Genomic DNA, 21,613 nt, shown 5'->3' on the forward strand with positions numbered 1-21,613 from the left:
AATCTCTAAAATAATGAGATGAAGCCGATATTTCCAATCGGACTAAAAAATGCGGAAATCAACTAAAAGGTCATAGTCTCTTTTAAAGTCCAAACAATTAATTAGAATTCCAGTTTAGCAATCAATGTTTGTATAGTTGTTATATTACAAATGATAATGTTACAGATCTTGTTCTAAAAAACGCAAACCTTATCCAAACATAGTATTAAGAAAAAAATCTAAATAAGAAACGAGTGACGGGTACTACAACGCTATCTTAATCAAACCCGTTTCTGATAAAATAAACGATAAAATATTTTCACGATATTACTTCGCCCACCCAAAACAATTTTTAATATCAACTCAAACTTAAAGGAAATAGGCTCCTTTTATCATCAAACAGAGAAGCAAAGACGACTTTAATAAACATCTCAGGTGCCTACATAAATTCAGAATATTATTACATAACTTTCAACTAACAAGAGGCCAGCATTGGCAATCGCAAAGGGGCTCATCGAAATATACCACGAGACTACTCAAAGTTACACTGCAGAATTACGTAGCCACCCAACTCCTAATGAAGTTTTAATAATTCAGTGTCTTCCAAAACTGTTGGCTTGTTAACTTGCTCAAGTCAACTCGTGGTCTCTTTAAAATGTTAATTTGTGAGTCGATAAGGAAAAGCTAGTTCTAAAGTAAAGGGGTTTGATGTTGTTATTCATTTTCGGGAGAGAACTTTGTTTATTTAGAAGTAAGAGAATTTATGTACTGAAACATTATTGAAGAGTTCAAATTGTTAGGTACTGTTTTCGTACCTACTTTTCTTTAGGTGAATTGTCGTGAACCTACTTTAAGGTAGCTCTAGCATATTCTGGCTGTATAAGTCATATAGACATCGATAGTAATGTATAGCTACGTAAACATATAATATACATAACTCATTTACTATAGTAAATGAGAATAGCTATTCATGAAATATGCCAATCCTTCAATCATCTTCAATTTGACTTAAGAATCGAAACCTAATCCACATTTCAACCTAATACCCACTCACAATCCCAAGAAAACATCCACAAATGGCTACAACTAAAGCATCTAAATAATTAATGAGAAACGTATACAAGCTGTCATTGATAAAAGCAACGTCATGTTTATTTGAGAAAGATAATTTGATTTCCCAATGGATGTCAGGTAGTCGAGCCAACAAATGAATTATTTAGTAACACAATAATCTAGTTTATCAATATCATTTCCATAACAGTTGATGGACTAGACGTTATTAAACAAATGAAGGATCGAAATTTGGAAGACGTCTGTTTATTTATTCATGGCGAACGCTTCAGTTGATATTAATTTTGTTAAGGAAATGAGATCTCATAAACCAAAGGCATTGTAAGCTGAAATTCTGTTGTTTTCTGATCGTGTACGTGGTACATTAGGATCTAGATTTTTTTTATATAGAAAAGTGACTTTTATTAATATTCGCGTTTTGTTCGTTCGTTTTTGAAGTCAGAAATTGATAAGTTTTATTGAATGAGTACTACACTACTTTACTGGTATTACATTATATTATTTTTTTACTAGGTCTTCATGTAACAACTTTCGATAGTTATGTCTGGAGAGGCAGTTATGAAGCTGAAGAGCTACTTATTTTTGACTTTTTTTCTACACAGATGAAGTCGAAACAGCTAAAGACTAAAATAAGCTTATGTAGTTGAGCTTCTTTTAGTCTCGCTGAACAATGATTATCTATAGTTATTAATATTTCAGCCATTTCCCAACAATAAATAAATAAACTACTCAATTTCCAAAGTATCTAAACGCTCCAAAAACTATAGAATAATAATAAACTTTATTAAAAAGACAACATAAGTCCACAAATGACAATAAGGAGGAGAATAAAATTATAAAATTAAAATTACTAACTAGTACGTAATACTAAGCAGGGACTTAGTCCGCTGCACTAAATTCCACATTAGTGGACAGTCGTACCTGTCAGCTATAGCACTCAGGATGCTGTGGCGACTTCCACGTAGGCGACTGATAAATGATGCCGTCTTTTTGCGCCATAATGCTGTGAAACCATCCGTGTGAGCATCAGCAAACATTGCTGATGCACTACAGAAACGTGGAAGTCGCAACAACGCCCTGAACGCATTATTGTACTGGATCCGCAGAGCATTGTACGCTCTCTGGGTGTAGTTAACCCACAGACTTCCCGTGTACAGTGAGGTGCAATACGCCTTGAATAAAGTGATTTTAACTGCGTCTGTACAGCGAGAGAATCTGCGAGCCAACATATTCGCTCGAACTGACAATGCTCTGCGTTCCCTCTCCATGTCTACATCGTCTTTCAAATCGTCAGTGACCCAGTGCCCAAGATATTTAAATTGACGTACTCTATTTAAAGAGACGCCATTCAAAAATATCGGTTGGATAGGTGGATCCCTATTACCTGATTTGAAGACCATGCAGACAGTCTTTTTTACATTATACACAAGTCCATGTGCCGCCACAAAAGACTCACAAACTGCAAGCAACTTCCGGAGAGCCCCAATTGACGGAGCCAGCAGCACCATGTCGTCCGCATAGCTGAAGTTGTTACAACAAACACCATCAACATAACAGCCCACACGCATGCTGCTGAGCTCCTCAACAAGAGCGTTTACGTACAGGTTGAAGAGTAGGGGTGAGCTCAAACCCCCCTGCCTAACCCCACACTCCAACCCGCCCGCATCCGAGAGTTCACCCGCCCACTTTACACTGTTTTTCTGGTTGAGATACCAGTACCTCAAGAGTGTTGCCAACTCCGGCGGCACCCCAGTCTTAGCCAGCTTCTGCCACAGAACATCGTATGCAACCAAGTCGAAGGCTTTACTGAGGTCTAGAAAACAAGCATACACTGGCGTACGCCTGTCTGTGTAGTACTTGACAGTGTGCTTCAGACTAAATATGGCTGTTTCCGTTGACAACCCAGGCCGGAACCCGAACTGGGCGTCATGTAGGTGTATGTGCTTTGTAAAATGCGAGTTGAGCACACTGTCAAGCACCTTGGCAACAACAGTCGCCAAGGAAATTGGCCTGTAGTTGGTCTTGTCTGCCATATCTCCTGTCCTGTTCTTAGGTATGGGTACCACCAAAGTCCGCATCAACTCATGAGGCAGGTATGCGTGGCTCATACACAGGTTAAACAACATGGCAAGCACTCGGGGCAGGTGCCGGCCAGCATATCTAAGATGTTCAACACTGAGCCCGTCATGGCCGGGAGATCTACCGCCTGTCATTTTAGTGATGGCAATTTTTATATCCTTTGCAAGGAAGACGGTGGTAATGTCGTTATGGCAGGCGTCGAACTTCCGACACGCCGGGCCCAGCGGAGACTTTATGGAGAAATAATCTTTGAACATATTAGCTATCTCCTTTGGAGTGGATAGACCATCGACACCTACAGGAATGCTAGGCTTAATGTTTGCACTATTAGTACATTTCCAAAATTTTTTAAAATCTGTATTAGTATGATGCTTGGCGAGTATATCCATTTTAATTTGATCCTGGTGTTTTTGGCACCATTTCAGCTTACTCTTAAATATTTTACGTGTTACAATCATTTCATTAAAAATTTCACTTTGTGTTGGTTTCCCACTAAGGACCCAAGTTCTAAACTTTAGCCTAGCATTCCTGTAAGCCTCGCTCACATGATTATTCCACCCTGCCAGCACCTTTCTACGACTACTTTTCTTTGGTACATAACAGGAGGCGCGAGCCGACTCAGACAAAATATCTACTATACTACTATATAATTTGTTTATAATTTGCTTATGACTATTTAAATTACAATGCTTACCACTACAGTGCTGAAAATCTATTGGAAAGTCAACATCTTTTAACTTAGAGTTACATAAATTATAATATAAATTAATTTGAGATCCATTTCTATCCCCCCAACATACCCTATTCCGTGGTGCGGGCTTAACTTCAGTTTTACTTAATGCTACATTAAAATTACATTTAATAACCAAGGGAAAGTGGTCAGACCTATATGTCAGTTATACATGGAGCAGCTGCCTGAGTAACAATACAATGGTCCAACCATCTCTCAGTACAATGTGCCTCACTAATAAAAGTAAAAGCGCCTTGGGGACTGAGGTAGTTTAAATCTGCACAAATCCACAATTGCTCTTGTGAAAAGTTCAGGAGCTCATCACAAAAACTTTCACCAGGATGCGCATTAAAATCACCTAACACAAATACTGATTCGACATTATTATCCTGTATTATTGCACTAATAGCACCTAAGCAGTCTGTAAATTCAGGTAAGTTCTCACTGCAGTCGACGGGCATGTAAACACTAAGCACTAACACATAACAGTCTTTCATTGCAACACGTATTGCTGAGATAACACTGACACATCTTGAAACACTGATTTGCGCCATAGCAGCGCAACTCCACCATACGGCCTGCCCCTCAGCATGCCAGCCGCAGTGTCCACCGCCGATGTACCGGTACTCGCGAAGTCCGCATGAATTGAGTCAAGGAAGGGAAGGTCGTGCGGCATAAGCCATGTTTCTTGCAACGCAATAATATCAGCGATATCACACAGTTCCCTGACGCCATCAACTGATCGTTTTATACTTTTACAATTAAATGATATGAAGTTCGTGTTGTGATTATCCATAGTGATAAGTTGATACTTGTCTATTTTATTCGCCGACTTTGACGGTAGTTCTGTATGGTCTGAAACGCCGACAAGTAACACCGTCGGGCCAGACTTCTGTACTCAAAAACATACTTAGGGCGTCTTTATTCACAATTAACTTGTACGCGTTATATGGTTTTTCTATTTTCATTTTAATCTTCTGTATAGAAACCGATTCCTTTGTTTTTGCAAATATGTAGTCAATTATATCATTTTCCGATGTATCCTTGTGTACATTCGATAGAAACAGACTTATTTTTATTTCAGCTGGCTTAAATTTGTCATCTGGTCTGATGGCTGCCTTGCCCTTAACACCTTCCTGTCTATTTTTATGTCGACGCCGCTGAACCTCCTTCCATTCCAGGTCAGGCTGTCCCACCCTCCATTCGCATCCATGACGAACCACCTCCGCCATAGACATATTACTTACTTGGATTGTAGTATCATTCATATTATTATTTTTGTGCGCTTCAACATTTTGAAACAAGCACTCTTGTTCTACAATATTATTATTACTTTGGAAAGTACTTTTTTGTTCAACCAGATTATGCAACGGAAACTTAGTCTTTATTCCATTCGTAATAACATTGGTAGTCGTGTTTTTGTTTACATCTGGGTTCCCATGCGCAGTGCTAACATCTATTGGTTTCGCGCATACTGCTGTGCTTGGGGGCGGGGCCACCTCGCTCGAGCATTGCAATGTCGCGTTCAAGGTCACGTCACTGGATGCGCGATCGGCGCGTAATAATTTACGCGCACCTACATTTTGTGATAATTGTTTTGACGAAACATCGAAGTCTTTGTTTCTCGATTGGTTGCAGGTGGCTTCAGTGTTAGTTGTTATGTCCTCAACATACTGTATTGTAGCATAGGTGTCTTTTATGTTTCGAACCTCCGATTGTAACAGCACAATATCCTTTAATAATCTTGTTACGTCGACATGGTCGAAAGTAACCGGCGGTAATTTCTGCAGTTCCCGCGCCACGAAGATGGGAGTTTTATCCGGATCTGTGCTCTTAAATAAGCAAATGATATCTTCAATATCTTTTTGTTCTTTGTTCTTGCGTCTCGAAATATTACGTGTAGTGGTACTAACCGAATCAAATAACAAGTTTTTAGCTTCAGTTATTTCTGCACCAGAGAACGCACTCACTATTATTCTTATTAAACTTTCTTCGTCCATAACGTCTATTTTGTTTTGCGTAAAACATAACAACTCGTTAATCACTATATTGCACTGTGTACACTTTAAAATTTGCGCGCTTTGCGCCGCCATTATTTCTGCGCCCGCTCGCTAGCGCGGGCGGGGGGAGTCTGAATACCTCTAAAAGTATTTATACTGCTACAATAAACAGGGTAAAGAAAGCGACTGTGTATTTACCGTCTCGAATAAACCCAAATGCGAAAATACAAAATAGTTTCTATAATATTAAATCTATTTTGGTTCAAAGTCAAAGACACGTTTATTGAAATAAGCTTTCCGTTTCAGTTATTTTCGTTATTTTCAGTGTATAAACAGATAATTTTGAGACGATGGAAGATAAAGGAGATGTATCAAAGAGTTGGCTGTGATCGATTTGAGATGTGAAAATATCTGAGCGAATCAAGTGTGTTGTGATCGTTGATTGTCGATGTGTGTGTACGAGTATTTCTAGTTGGATGCGGCTATTTATCAATGTTGGAGTGTTTATTAGATTTCGATTTTTTTTTTATTATGTTTGTGGTAAAATGTAATATTGCTTGTACGGTGTGGCTGTTAGCGTGATTTCACAGTAAAGGATCTCGACAATACAATTTGAATTATTGTTATTATTCAACTAAATCTCGATATCTGACATAATCGATTATTCACATAATAATATATAGTAGGTATCGATAGACTTATCAATAAATTAATCAATTTCGATTTCCAATAACCGTCTCGATAAAATTCACATAAAAACAAAATGACTCAGCAATATCGAAACTTACGTTCAACGGGCTACCTGAACTGCGCACTACAGCACTCGAAATATATTCGTGAAGGAGGCACGAGGCAGGACTTCACATTAAACAATCGCTATGGACCGTTATATGGGTCAAATTGGGAAAAGGGTTAAGTGTACAGTTAAGGGGTTTATTGAATACTCGATAGTGACTATAAAGGAATTTCTCCAAAAGTAATGGTGGATTATATTATATCCTATTTCTGTGTGATTAAATTTAAATAGACTCCTGATTTTAGTGCGTACTGTATATTGAATGAGTTTTGAAAATTAAGCTTAATTAGTCGTGACTAATATTTCATGAAGCTTAATTTGTCATGAGTAATATTTCAGTATAAAGTTATTGACCGACCTCATCTAGACTTTTTTTATATTTTATTTTTTTGACGTGTAATCCTGTTTTTGTAGCCTATTTACAAAAATAAATTCATCTCATTTCATTGAAATAATCTGATAGCAAGTTCCTACAAGAGCTACCATCTTGATAATTAGACCAAAAATATTTTGCATAACTTGATTAAGCGTCTCGATATTTTGTGTGCAATTTCGAAAACAATTTCGCCATTTTCGTTATTGTTTTTGCAAAAAGGTCCTACGCATCTCCATCGAAGTTATGAACCCTAACTAAACAGAACTGGGCATACACATAACTAAAATCGCTCCTCTATTTACAGACGTAACTCATGGGCACACCCACGCTTTAGAGCTATTCATTCAGTGGAAAGTGGGCTCATGAATAAATTATTACACCAGTTGAACTGTACCGTACAAAACGTTGGGAAAACCGTATTGATGTGTGTGTAGCCCAATGAGATTCTTTTTTCAAATGACAACAGTTTCGTTTTCTGCGTTTTTTTTTTATTTTGTGATTTGTTTTGTTAGTTGCCAGTGTTATAGATTTGTTTTACTTTGAATAGTTATTTCATTCTGTTGTCTGTTCAAAATAATTATGTAATGATGATTAACTGAGTCAACATTAAAGCAGTTTGAGAATACCATGGAAAATACGCTGCAAATATACAACAACAAACATTTTCAAATGAAGGAAACCCCAAAATTGGCAAGCGACCTTATGGAACAATTTTAACCCAGTGACACAGAAACTCCAGCGTTTATTTCAGAAGCGAATGTCCCGGCAAACATAATTATTACGTGCTACGTAACCGCTGGATTACGGCTCCGTATTTATTTTTAAATCCACACGTGCTTTTACTTATACAGTATTTTTTGCACGTGCACTTTTAAGCAGAGCTACTTTTGTGTCGTCACAATTTCCAACCGGCCTAATTTTAAATGTGGAAAATTAAATCTTATTTTTATTCATAAAGTAATCAGATCAATGACCCCTCAAAAGTACAATAACAAACGAAAATAAATCACGAAAACAATCGAATAATTAATTGAATTGAAACCTCATGACAGGCAACTCGTTCGTTCGTAATATCGGAATAACTGACAGCTATCATAATCAGCCTGATATAACATTGCACATTGCACCGCACAAAAGCAGCTAATCCTATTTAGTACGGAACACCAAACATTAGTAACTGGAATTCAATTTGTCGACTGACCAATTTATCTTTGGGGTTTAGTAGCGTCGGTGGTCGCCAGTTGTCAACGTTCGATGACCTGGTTTCAAGTCTATTTTCGTGGACACGAGAATATCGAGCGGGGATCACTTGGCTGTAAGCGAAGTTTCCTATGCCTCAAAAAGTTGTGTGACACATGCATCGTTTAGACGTTTTTTTTTTATCTGTGACGTGTTTTTGACGTGGCGCGCTTTTTGTTGTACTAAAATGTTTACTGGATTTTTTATTGACACGAGAAGAGACGAAAGCTCACCAATTCCATACTATATACATAAGATATTAGAAGTTTATGTGCTAATGTACCTTTTCTAATCTGTTATGAGTAAATTACGAGTAATACACCTAGTGATGCTACCTTTTCTAAATGTTGTAAGGACTAAATATCGTAAGGTCCTTTCCTTACGAACTATAAACATAATTGATTACACTACACTCTTAAAATACCGAATAACACTTATTTCCTACTAAACTTTTTTAGATGAGAGCAGTAAATAAAAGCAACAAGTTAATTTTAATGATGGCAATATAAAATGTACTGGCCTTACTAAGTCTACTCTCACAGAGATTGAGAGCACTAGAACTCGTCGAGAACTGGCCAATGTAGGTCGATGTTGCCATAATGAAACGGTAAACAAGAACAAAAGATAGTAAATAAACTCGTAAATTGTTTATTCTACAGATACGGCCTCATTTCAGCTTCCTTTATATATTGTTAGCTGGTAACACTCATTGTTACCGCGGATTTGTATTCAATGCAAATCTTAGTTTGAATATCGAGATTCTAAATATTTTAAATTCGGTATAATAATATGATTGTTCTTCACTTAAACAATCCCACACGGACATTCGATTTCTTCATATTATATGAAATACGCGACCAAGTATTGTGTTATGTACAGAAAATACAGTCATACATTAAACATACGATTTGAAACTTTATTACAAAACCAAAAGGTATTAAATAATTCAGTAACGGAGCGCGATCTCATCTGTACAAGTACCATTTCTCAGGCCAAAAAATCGTAGAGATTATCGCTTATTCCCACAAGATAAAGCGTTCAGCCTTTCACCTGGTGGTACATTATTAATTCAAAACACATTTGGTGAAACAAAGACGTTTAAGGTGAAAGATACTGAGTCCATCGAGGCGTGTGCTGACAGCATAGTGGAATACATTTGTCACTACCAGCTTTACTCTTCCCGCGGGTATCATAAGAGCTGACTGATGGTACTTACTAGATACACATTTTGATAGAGACTTAGACGCGGCGCTCTCTAATAAACCAATTTTTTGTGTGGTGGAAGAAAAATTACCAATGACTTCTATCACCTAGGGTGGGGCGTGAGTGAGTGTCAAACTCTTACTAACTAAAAACCATCCCGTTCCTACTCCTTCGAGCCGGAGCTCCGGTAATCTACTAGGTAGTCCACAGCTCCAGGGTTCTCTAATAAACGTGAACTTTCCAAATACGATCTCCGACAAGCTAAGCCTGCCAAATGTGGAGATTATAAAGACGTGGAAGATCTTTAATCCAGCATTGAAATAAGAGTGAAAGAAAAATCCAGAAGTAAAATTTAGCCTTTTACCTACACAATCAATTCGCAGTACATTCGGTACAAATACGTTTAGGTAGTACTCGTAACTGAGTCGATCAATCCTTCTTTAGACGACAGTGCTTATTGAGGTCGACCGGTGGCTGATCTTGGGTTTACCACGTAACACACTAACTTGAGGGTTTCTCCTAAATGGCTGGGCTTGGAAAAAAGTAAAGTAAAGTACTACGTATGTTTCTAATCAATACTTTCCCTCTACTTGTCGTATATACAGAACTCGTAATGTTTAGGTATACTAAAATAACATCCTTATGTAATTGATAGCAGTTTCTATAATTTATGATAATATAAGCTGATCAGTGTGTTATTATAATTTATGTCGAAACAAAGAATTGATCGTTATGATATACTAGCAAACTCGGCGAACTTCGTTTCGCCAAAAATGATTTTCCCCGTTTTCTTGCGTTTCTCTTGAATTTTTTCACAATTTTCTGCTATTTTTCACAATTTGCTATAAACATCACGGAGCTCGAGACCTTTCCAACGAATGCAAACCCGTGGAAATCGGTTCGTGCGTTCTGGAGTTATAGCGTCAGGAAGGAAAACCCGACTTATTTTTATACTAGCTTTTGCCCGCGACTTCGTTCGCGTGGAATAGTGACTTCCGGCAATTTTTGGTTTTAACCACATAGTTCCCGATCTCGCGGGATCTCTTCAAAAATGAGATGTGGAAGATATTCCAGGGAACTCTTCAAAAATCAACATAATGAGCTCTGCGTTTGAATTTAATAGATGTATACTCACTTAGGGCATTGAAAAAATAGTTTAAAAACGGACTTAAACTAACTTAAAACTAAAGAAAGCTACGAATTACGAATTTATAACAATTAAAAAAGAAACTATATTACAACCTATCCTCTATGCTATAATAACCAAGCTTAAACTAAATAATTTAAAAGAAACGACTTAAATCTAATCTAATTAAAAAAAAAATTAGACTTACAATTTTATTAAAAAAACTAACTACAGTAACTACTAATAATCGATATCAAACTAAACCTACGTTAAATAGTTTAACCAGAAAACCAGGAAAACCCAACAAATAAACTTATTAATTGACAAATACAACGAAACCAATTTAGAATATACGAAACAGCAGGACCACTACAGACAAATAATCATACGACTGATAATACACTTTTTCTACGATAGTACCGAAGCGCTCGGCCGATACCCAACCAAATGAATGTAACGAAACCATAGCGCGATCTATTTCGATCCCAACGCCATCTATCGAGGATAAAGACAACTTGGATTATTTATTTATACTCCGTTCGGGCATTTTCTTTGTACTAAAAGTTTAATTATATTGATATTATTTTTTTCATACCTTTTTACTATTTATTTACTTTTTTTCGATGAATTAAAACAATAACATGAACCGAAGTCGTGTAACGATCGACATAGAATTATCTATACTCCGTTAGAGCATTTTCTTTGTACTAAATGTTTTATTATATTGATATTATTTTTTTCATACCTTTTTACTATTTATTTACTTTTTTTCGATAAATTAAAACAATAACATGAACCGAAGTCGTGTAACGATCGACATAGAATTATTTATAAATAATTTATTTCTTATTTTTATTTTTTGATTTTTGAAATAAAAATATATCTATGTCCTTTCTAAGGTTTTAAACTATATCTGTACCAAATTTCAACCAAATCCGTCAAATAGTTGCGGAGATTAATGGTATAAGCATAGAATGTTCGACGTGATTCTTTAATTTGACATAACTTTTTTATTTATGAACCGATTGACATGAAACAAACACTAAATGTAAATTTAAGCATCCCACAATATATTCGTGAAAACCGCATCCAACTCGGATCAGCCGTTTCTGAGATTATCGCGCACAGACGAACAGACAAACAGACAAACAGACAAACAGACAAACAGACAAACAGACAAAAAAAAAGTTAATTACATTTTTGGGTTCGACATCGACATAACAATAACCCCTGCTATTTTTTTTATTTTTATTTTCAATGTACAGACAGCACTTTTCTACGATTTTATTATATGTATAGATAGATTTATTTCTTATTTTTATTTTTTGATTTTTGAAATAAAAATATATCTATGTCCTTTCTAAGGTTCTAAACTATATCTGTACCAAATTTCAACCAAATCCGTCAAATAGTTGCGGAGATTAATGGTATAAGCATAGAATGTTCGACGTGATTCTTTAATTTGACATAACTTTTTTATTTATGAACCGATTGACATGAAACAAACACTAAATGTAAATTTAAGCATCCCACAATATATTCGTGAAAACCGCATCCAACTCGGATCAGCCGTTTCTGAGATTATCGCGCACAGACGAACAGACAAACAGACAAACAGACAAACAGACAAACAGACAAAAAAAAAGTTAATTACATTTTTGGGTTCGACATCGACATAACAATAACCCCTGCTATTTTTTTTATTTTTATTTTCAATGTACAGACAGCACTTTTCTACGATTTTATTATATGTATAGATTATAGATTATTCTTCATTCTTTGCAAATCGACAATGGTGACAAAACAAAAGTGTTTTACTCGGATGTAATTACTAATAGTTTACATAATATGTATTGTTCCGGATAGGATTTGTCTGATTACCCACATATATTACATAAGGAAGCTAAACTCTTGTTAAAAACCGGCATCAACACTCATGATACCAATTCTAATGTAGACAAATTATTTTTACTCACGCACATACTAATTCTAATCATCATTTAATTCGAAATCCAGATACCTTCCCTCAGTAAACCCTTTTAAGTCTTATTGGCTAATTTAAATACTTTTACTCTGTTATTTATATTAACATTTAACCTAACCTATAAAAAAAATGTAAGTACAGTACACCCAAAAATATGATCTTTAAAAACAGTACTCGTTTTAAGCATCAACGATTTACCAAAGTACCTGAGTGCTGCAGAATTATGAAGTGCCACATAAAATAGGTTAACAACGGTACCACAGTTTTGGCATGACATTTATTTTTTACGCCGAGTGTACCTACCTGACCTATTGAAATACTTCGTACATAATTGGAGTTTATAAACTTAATGTTATGTTATGAATTTTATTAAAATTTCGTAATTTTAGACGTTTGACCTAAATGCCTGTTTTGTTTAGAGAATGTATTATGTATCCTAATTATTATAATGTAGGTTATTGTGTTCTAATATTAATTATATTATGTTCGTAGTAGCCTTAATTAATGCTAACGTACAATTAGTAAGGCATATTATGTTACTGCAATTATTCAGGTGTCATGTTTGAATGCAAGCTCTATATTAGGTATATAATAATCATGATAATTTGCCACTGATAGCGATGAAGCTAAAAGGCACGAAAATGCAAACGTTTTTTAGAACTAACAAAACTATAATCCAGCTCTTTATTTCTCAAATATTTGTAACAACACAAATACTAGAACCTTTTAAGCAAAACCAGTCTTATCATCCCCACATAAAGCACAATTTACCTTCGAACATATTGGAACATCAACAAAAGATTATCTTTTAAAATTGCCCAAAGGCCTTCGTGAACATATTCAATATTCTGGTCATCCAATCCATTACGTCACGATAAGATCGCGTCTTCGATAGGTTGATACTAGTAGCAAAAGGGTTCAGTAATTTATGTGAAAATAAAATCGCTCAACCATTGTGGAATTCATGGAACGTGAATTTCAGGACGTTTTTGGGATTAAGAGGCATAATGTTCAACTGTTAAATGTCCCATGAAGGACCTTTAAGGACTTAATTTAGGTCTCAATCCACTCTTTGAAGGCAAATCGTTGTACACTGATTTACTTTATGGAACAAATCGTTTGTGTTCTATAATTTTGTAGGTTAATGTACCTAGTGTGTGATCACGAGAGTATTGAAAATGGTAATAGTAGTCATGACCTCTAGTGTCATGGCACTACTTGTGGCACATATTTTAAAACTAAAAATGAATTAATATTCAGGCATTTCCAGCTCATCAACTACTCATGAAACCCACTTATAGCTTGGTTATAAGAAAAACTTCAGGAAATATACATAAAAGCGCTGCGAGCGCTGAAACCTGAAATTGATATTTTCCTCGTGCGTTTCGCATTCACCGGTACGTTTTACAGCTAAAGTCACTTTCAATTTTCAACGTAAAGCGCTTTATAGCTGGCTGGAAGCGTGACGGGCATAAAACCTCTGGAGAGAAAGCCTCAACTTGTCTCTATCTAGTATCTACGTGGAAGCCGCGAGAGATTTACCGATTTCCTAATCTTAATGAAACGCGAATTTCAACGTTATACCGTTGTTATACAGCATAAAATACACTGGTTACGGTAATATGAAATTTTCTTAATTCATCTCGAGCTATTTCAATTTTTTTACTTGGACAGATGTTACCTAGATGTAAACGTGGAGTAAAAGTTTTCGTTTTATTTTTTATGACTTTAGCAAATTAGATTGCTTAGGTCACGCCTTCGCGGCGTTTAGTTCATTTGAATTTTACTGACGTCACGAGGGAGTTTTTTTAAATGTTACAACTTTTTAACATAATTGTTTAATTGTTTCTGTAAAACTTTTGATGATGAGGGTGTGATAGTTGGGCATGAACAAATGGAACAGACTTTTATTTAATTTATCCATTATAAAATTCCTGATGTAGAGTTTCCATATTTTATATTATCAAATTCTCCTAACAAACTATAATGCTGTAAGTAGCTGAGTTAATTAATCATAACTTATAAAACACAGCTACCTATTTCAATATAATTAAGCGCCAGTTACCACTAAAGCGCCACAAAAATCGCTTCTGTCGTAAAAAGTCTAATGGAGCAAGATAACTATACAGTATATAACGTATGTTACTAGAGTTTATAAAATACGTGTCCATATACAAGCCCTTTTATGACCATCACATAATATTTTAAACAACTTTAAAAATCCACTTTACATAAAAGTATTTTATCAAAAACGCCCCAATAAATCCTCTCCATTGAGACTTCACGATATTAAAGCTAGGGGTGCCCACAATAAAATTCCACTCGACTAGAGCTATCGCTAGTCGTCTCATAAAGAAAATTACGCAGATAATAATTCAACGAGTAACAACCCTAAATCACTGCGTGCCAGCGGCAAATGGAAAGTGGTTGAATTTAAACATTTTGTTGGCAATTGAAAAAAACTCCGCCATCATAAATCCGAGGACAAAATGCTGGAAATGAAGAGTGTTTTTGTATCGCCATTTTGTTTTGTACATTTTTCCCTCTTTTTACTGTATGTCAATTTAAATTGAGATTAACAGTGAGGTTTTTATATGTGGCATGCGTTGGAACAATCAAACAAACATTTTGTACACAGCTAAGGATTTCCGCCGTCTTTTTTTTTAAGGGGGAAAATCATTAAATGGCTTTCCCGCCTTGGACGAGATGAGAGGGAGTGTCAGACTCTTACTGACTAAAACCCACCCTGTTCCTACTCCTGCTTTTCGATCCGGAGCCCTGGATGCATATTTTATTTATTTTGACATAATACCTTTACTCATATTCTAAACAATTTTTAACACATTTACTCTATTTTAATTCCACCTATTAAGACATAATCAATTACATTAAAAAATAACGAACGAAATAATTTCCATTCTTAACAATAAACGGAACAATTGAAATCTGCAATCAGAGCCAACTTCAAAGAAATCGCAAACTTACGCCTTTTATAACAAGATACATATTCAATTGATATGGAATATGATTAAATACACAATGTTATGATAATTTTAAAACAACGATGGCGGCGTTCGTATCAATGTCATTGACATTGCATGCATTATTCACGACGGAGTTATCATTACACGTCCAATGTGGGAGCAAGTTGAATAACTGAACGAAAATTGAATACCATATTTCTATTACAATTTTTGACTATGTAATTTTTGGTGTGAAAATAAAATGTTTCGTTTGCGAAACGTGATGAGCGTAGTTAATAAAGCAAATACTCAACGTCATTTAGAGGTAGGCAGAGGTGTATTAGTTCAACTTTTCAGTAATTATGATACTTTTTAATATAGTTGGTAAGCCTATTTACCATAGGTACATAGGGTACAACTATAGACTATATGCTAAAACGAACAAAAAATTTTAAACTGTCCCGCGAATCATAGACCTTGCTCACACTTGCAATCAATTCAAGTTACATTAAAAATGTAAGTTAATCTCAGTCTACCCTTTCGTGAATAAATATACGTAACGTTACGCTATATACCATATACTAATGTATGAACAAGTAAATAAGGAAAATGTTTGAGGTAGACTCGACATCAAATAATCAAATCCTATGTAACACGAGATTAACATCATAAAAGCTAAGATATTAAGCACGATTTTCCTTTGAATTAAGTACACAAATGTACGCAATTTATTCTAACCTTGACAATATAGGTATTCAGGGTTTCTTTAAGATAAATCTCGCATGTGTAATGTAATCTAAATGGTCGAGTGATACAATTTATATGAAATAAGGTGCAAACTACAAAGTGAGAGGATTTCTAAATCATGAAAGACTTTATCGGTTATATATGACCGAGTCAGAGGTCAAAGACCGTCAGAGAGACTAGCTTTTGCCGACGGTTTTGCCTTAATTCCCTTGAAATAAAAAGTATATATGTTATTCCAGACCTTAATCTAAGCTTGTTCCAAATTTCCTCCCGATCCCTTCAACCGTTTTGACGTAAAAAGTAGCATACTAACTTACCTGTTAACTGTTACCTGCGGCTTTGCTCGCAAAGTAAAAAAAAAGAGCAACCTATATTCGTATCTCCTCTCGAGCTTAATTTTAACTAAACCTATCAAATCCCTCCGTTATTACGATTTAAAAGAGAGACAAACAAACACACATCCACATTTAAAACATTAGTAAGCATTGGTTCCAATACCGTGATATTGCAAAAGTCTGTCATGCGAGTGAACGATTACCTCTATTGGTTGCGTTTATTGATTAACTCGGAGTCTGTAATATTTATGTTATAAACGGTTCTACTCGCGTTCTTAGAGAAGATCGCACATTTAACAATACTTTATATTCTGTGAAGTGATAGATTGAAGTGCATGTGTTACACAGGAGGCATTTTTAAAAATATTTTAATGATTTCTCCCGCCTTGGGCGAGGCGAGAAGGAGTGTCAGACTCCTACTGACTAAAAACCACCCCATCCCTACTCATGCTCTTCGAACCCGCAAGGTAGTCCGCAACTCCGGGATCACACAGAACGCTGGAGATATGTTCCATTGACCACTAAACAAATTCGTCTACTACTCGTCCAATTTCAATAATTATTTTTGTTTTGATTAGTGCATTTATCAAAGAAAGTTAGGCTATAAAAAACACGCTATGATCGATAGAAGCCGAGCAGAGCGGTTGAAACCGCGCGAACGTAGCTAAGTCTGAGGTAAAATAAAAGATGAAATCTTAAGACAGTTATGTAATAGTATCTACAATTTTATGTCACGTTTCAATAATGTATCAGAGAGATAAATAAAACATTTTTTTGAACAGAATAATGCTGGAGTTGCTTGCTCGTTCTTCTCCATTGGAAGTTACAATTTGAAGCAACCCAGCTTCACTGACAGACAAACTGACGGACAACAATTCAACATATTTCAAAAGTGCCTAATTAAGGATTAATTGAAATAAATGTTCAATGTTCGTCAAATAACTTTAGTCAGTATTTGTTAAATAGTTAACTTTGTAACAACAAATAATCACAAAAGTAATACATGTATACGTCCACAATCCACAATGTCTATCATATACGTACAGACCGCAATTTCCTTCAAAAGCGACGTGTATTTAAAGTCACTGCGAGCCAAATCACAAATAACTTAATGTCATTTACGACGTAGATAACCGCAAGAAGAAAGCTTATAGCTCTGCGAACAATTTAATGTAATAAAAGCGAATTGCAGCAATTACGCGAATTGTCCGGAACCGCGCAATTTGCCAGTAATGCTGATACTTGCTGGTATATAACTATTATATACACTTATGTACTACTTTTTTACATTTTGAAATAATTTGCTCCGAATTACTCAGTCTTTATGCTTTTAATGTATCTACCGCACCGACTTTGTAACTTTTTTTTACCACAACGATGGCAAGAAAGCACACGGATGGTAAGTGGTTACCGTAGACTATGAACGCTACTATATCTGCCTTATATTGCATATTAAGGAGATTGTTTTAAAGAATGCATAAGCTTCATTTTACGATAATAGACTGTTAGCAAAAAATAATACAATGTCAATCATTGTATTTTTTTTACATTGAGTTTTTTAAATTGACTTTTTTATATTTATTTAATATAATTTGAAAATAAAAAACATTTATCTCAACACCCTAACTAAGTATACATCACTAAACTTAAGCATATCAAAAACTTAAGTCTTAGTAGAAATACATAGACCGCATAACTTTCAATACATAACGTCGAATGCTCCACTGAGTCTCGCTCGCACAATTAATCCGATTCTGAGCCCACCTTGTCCAACATCTCCGAGTTGTAAATGAAACCCAATCGATTGAAATTATCATCAAATTGACATTGATTTGAATGAGATCTGATTTCAGTTTGATCTCTAGTATTGGAGAGTTCATTGAACCGCGACAGCTATGTAAGTGTGCTTTTACTTTGAGATCAAATGTTTTGTTCTTATTTAGCTTTTCTATTTTTATATATGTAATGTAATATAGAACACATATAGAGGTGTCGCGTCTCGTAATAGTTATAACGAAATGATATGGAGGTGAATGGAGTATCAAACATCAACCAGTCCCTATTTTTCTGAACATTATTGTTTTTGAAGTGAAACTCCATCGTCATCGAACGCCCTAAAATTGATAAAGTTAATATCGCTTTTCTTAGGAATCGAACTTGAGACATTTTGGTTATAACCTCTCGGTCAAGAGTTGGTTGGTTATATTATTATATACTGTCTATATAATTCTGTGTATATATAAATAGGCTACGAAACTCGAGGTGGTAGAAATTTCGTGTTGTTTCCTAAAATTTCGAAAGTACTTATAATCGTGTTACAAGTTTGCTTTCATACTTAGGTTTCAAACTAAGCGGGAACTAAATTTAGATCCTGTAACGCTTGAATATTGAGAATTTAATTTCCTAGAATTTAGTCTATTATAATTCCGAAACCTAAAACTTTAATATATCACTCCTCCTTCTCTGTCTACCAGGTTTACTTATAACAAATAACATTGATAACAATATTCAAAATCGATTAGGAATTCGATAAATGGTTACCGATGTTTTTTATTTGACTTTTTCCTCTAAAATTGTCTCAGAATACATACAACGTAGAGTACAAACAAACATCAAATGTATATAATGAATGTACTCGTATACCTATCTACTGTTACTTGTGAAAAAAGACACGCTCTAATGAGCATTTCTATATATAGACCCAATTTGTAAAAAGCGTCTGATAACTGAAAGCTGTTCGTCTGTTCTATATAAAAACTACAAAAGAAAATACATCCAAATTTCCCATTTCCTATATCCGACGAAACTATTCACATTCACATAACGAGCTTATATAAACAAAATAAAGCGTAGCAATGTGAGATATGACACAATACGAAAAGGGTTGAGGCCTATAATAATAATAGATTCCGGCGTAGCGACGCGCTACGGCGTAGCGTTCGTAGCGTCGTAGAATAAACAAGTGCTGCGAGAATTTGTAGGCTTAAGTAAAGAGCCTTTGTAGGTGCGCGAAGGTTTATTTAATAAAACTGTATTTCGTTCCGTTCCCTTTGACAATGTAATTTATATGGAAAAAAGTGAAATTGTTACATTGTTAAAATACTTTGAAGATTTTTTTTTTTCGGTACAACGGAGTTCCTTAGAGAATCGAAAGTAAAAAGTAAAGTATCACTTAGCCTTAATGGCCGTCTTAACGTGATATACTTATTTGCAATTTATGAAAGGAAAGAAAGTTCTTTTCCTTTTTTCCTGGTTTTACAGTCAAATGTTAATTTTAATTTTTAACATCGTTGTTGAGGTCATTCATAAATTAGGACAACGTTAACAACATTCTTCGTTTAAAAAAAATAGGAATCCGTTCTTAGTAATACCATTAATTTAAAATTAATGTTTCAGGTTAACAACTCTAAAGCAATAAATAACATTTATTCCTAGAATCTTCAAAGCTAACCTCATTCAACATAATATCTTTTCTCATTAATATCGAAATATATCAAAATGTATGATAAAGCAAGTTTCACAAAACGTAAGAAAAAATAAAATTATGATCGAAATATCTACGTGTGATTGATCATATCGAATGTCTACGGCAAGAAAAAAGTACTTCAAAAGCTTTTTATCGCCAGAACATAATTTAACTGTAATCTTATAAGAAACATTTTTATTTACCAAATATTCAGCGTTATCACATGATCTCAGATAGAAAGCTTCATTATTACTGAGAAAAGCAATGATTATGAGAAATGATCGTACTTCATCAAGTTTATACAACAGGTAGACGATTAAACATGAATGAAATGATCAAGTTATAAAAGATATTTACATCACAAAAGACAACTGAAAAGAACAATACAGAGCAAATGAATCAAAACGAAGGGAACCGAATAATCGTCTTCGACGTGAACGCGACGAAAGACAATTTTCAGTCACGTTATCTACCTGAAATTGGCACTGAAAACGTTGCACTCACCGTGTTTGCAACGGTTTCATTATACACTCAGATCCTTGTTCCACACAAAGTTTAATTAGAGACACAGTCTATGCCCGTGTAATGACGTACGGTGCCGTCAAAACGGAGTTTTCATCAAATTTTCATTAATACCCGGTGAAAACACGCCTGTATCGTGTCGGCGGGAGACCGGCTCACAGACCACACGTCCGCACGCCGCGAGCTCGCGGACAAAACTAGGAGCTCAAGCCGAGTGTTCCAAGCCCGAATCGAGCCGGAGGGAGACGGAGCCATTTGCGGGAAAGAGATGCAGAAGCATGCAGAGGTGCGCAGGAAAGAATTAGATGTTTATTTGGGCTACTGGTAATGGGATAACAGAAGCTCGTGCGTGCTTTTCTAGTTTCAAGTGTGAAGTCTCTTTGGTTAACGTACCTGCGATACACCAAAGCTGTTATCTCGTTCCGTACGATACTACGCTCAATAAATAAACGTTCAAATGAATTTATTTTGTTTTCAATAAAATATGCAAGCTTCACTAAAAACGTTCAGTTATAAAACTAAATTCGGTGCGATAGTGTAATAGCGTTTATGAACTAAATATTCAGAATATTTTTATGTGATCAAAAATGTATGTTGTTTAAAACTGCGAACGCAAACATTTTAAAATTGCAATCAACACATTTTGGTACTGTGAAATTCAATGTTCATTGCTAATTATAAAATCTAGTAGCAAAACCGCAGATGATTTAAATACAGTTGCGATTCAATTTATTCGAACAAAAAGGTGCCAATGTTACCGAATTTAATAAAGCCCTGAACTAAGTCAACAGATTCAATAAAAGAAATCGATTTTAATACAAAAGGTGTCTGTGGCGCTCTGAGGTCCAAAAATTGAAATATTTTGCTGTTACTTTGAAATAGTATTAAACATTATTCACATAACTGTATTATGGTACCTACATTTTATAGGTATTTAGTCTTTAACTGACCTAAAGAATGTTCTCAGTTTAACCTGTATGTATGTAGGTATGTTTGT

General features: G+C 35.2%; 2 protein-coding genes across 3 annotated transcripts in view; both read right to left on the minus strand.

The window, feature by feature from the left end:
* Window positions 1-20,815, minus strand: part of LOC118276122 (spondin-2) — a 54,839-nt gene extending 34,024 nt beyond the window's left edge. Inside the window, exon 1 of one of the 2 annotated variants that reach the window (XM_035594304.2) lies at window positions 20,599-20,815. The gene's annotated coding sequence lies outside the window, so the exon portion shown is untranslated. Of the gene's footprint in view, window positions 1-20,567 lie in introns of both variants that reach the window. The other variant, XM_035594305.2, reaches the window with a different exon arrangement.
* Window positions 4,681-5,859, minus strand: LOC126912871 (uncharacterized). The gene has a single exon (XM_050707189.1). It carries the CDS (start codon window positions 5,857-5,859, stop codon window positions 4,681-4,683), a length of 1,179 nt encoding a protein of 392 aa, XP_050563146.1.
* Window positions 20,816-21,613: the final 798 nt, after the last annotated feature.

Source organism: Spodoptera frugiperda, chromosome 31 (genome assembly GCF_023101765.2).
Source record: "Spodoptera frugiperda isolate SF20-4 chromosome 31, AGI-APGP_CSIRO_Sfru_2.0, whole genome shotgun sequence".
NCBI lineage: Eukaryota > Metazoa > Arthropoda > Insecta > Lepidoptera > Noctuidae > Spodoptera > Spodoptera frugiperda.

Excerpts from the sequence above, each read along its gene's own strand:
- LOC126912871 (XM_050707189.1), bottom strand. The coding sequence starts at position 5,859 with ATGGACGAAGAAAGTTTAATAAGAATAATAGTGAGTGCGTTCTCTGGT.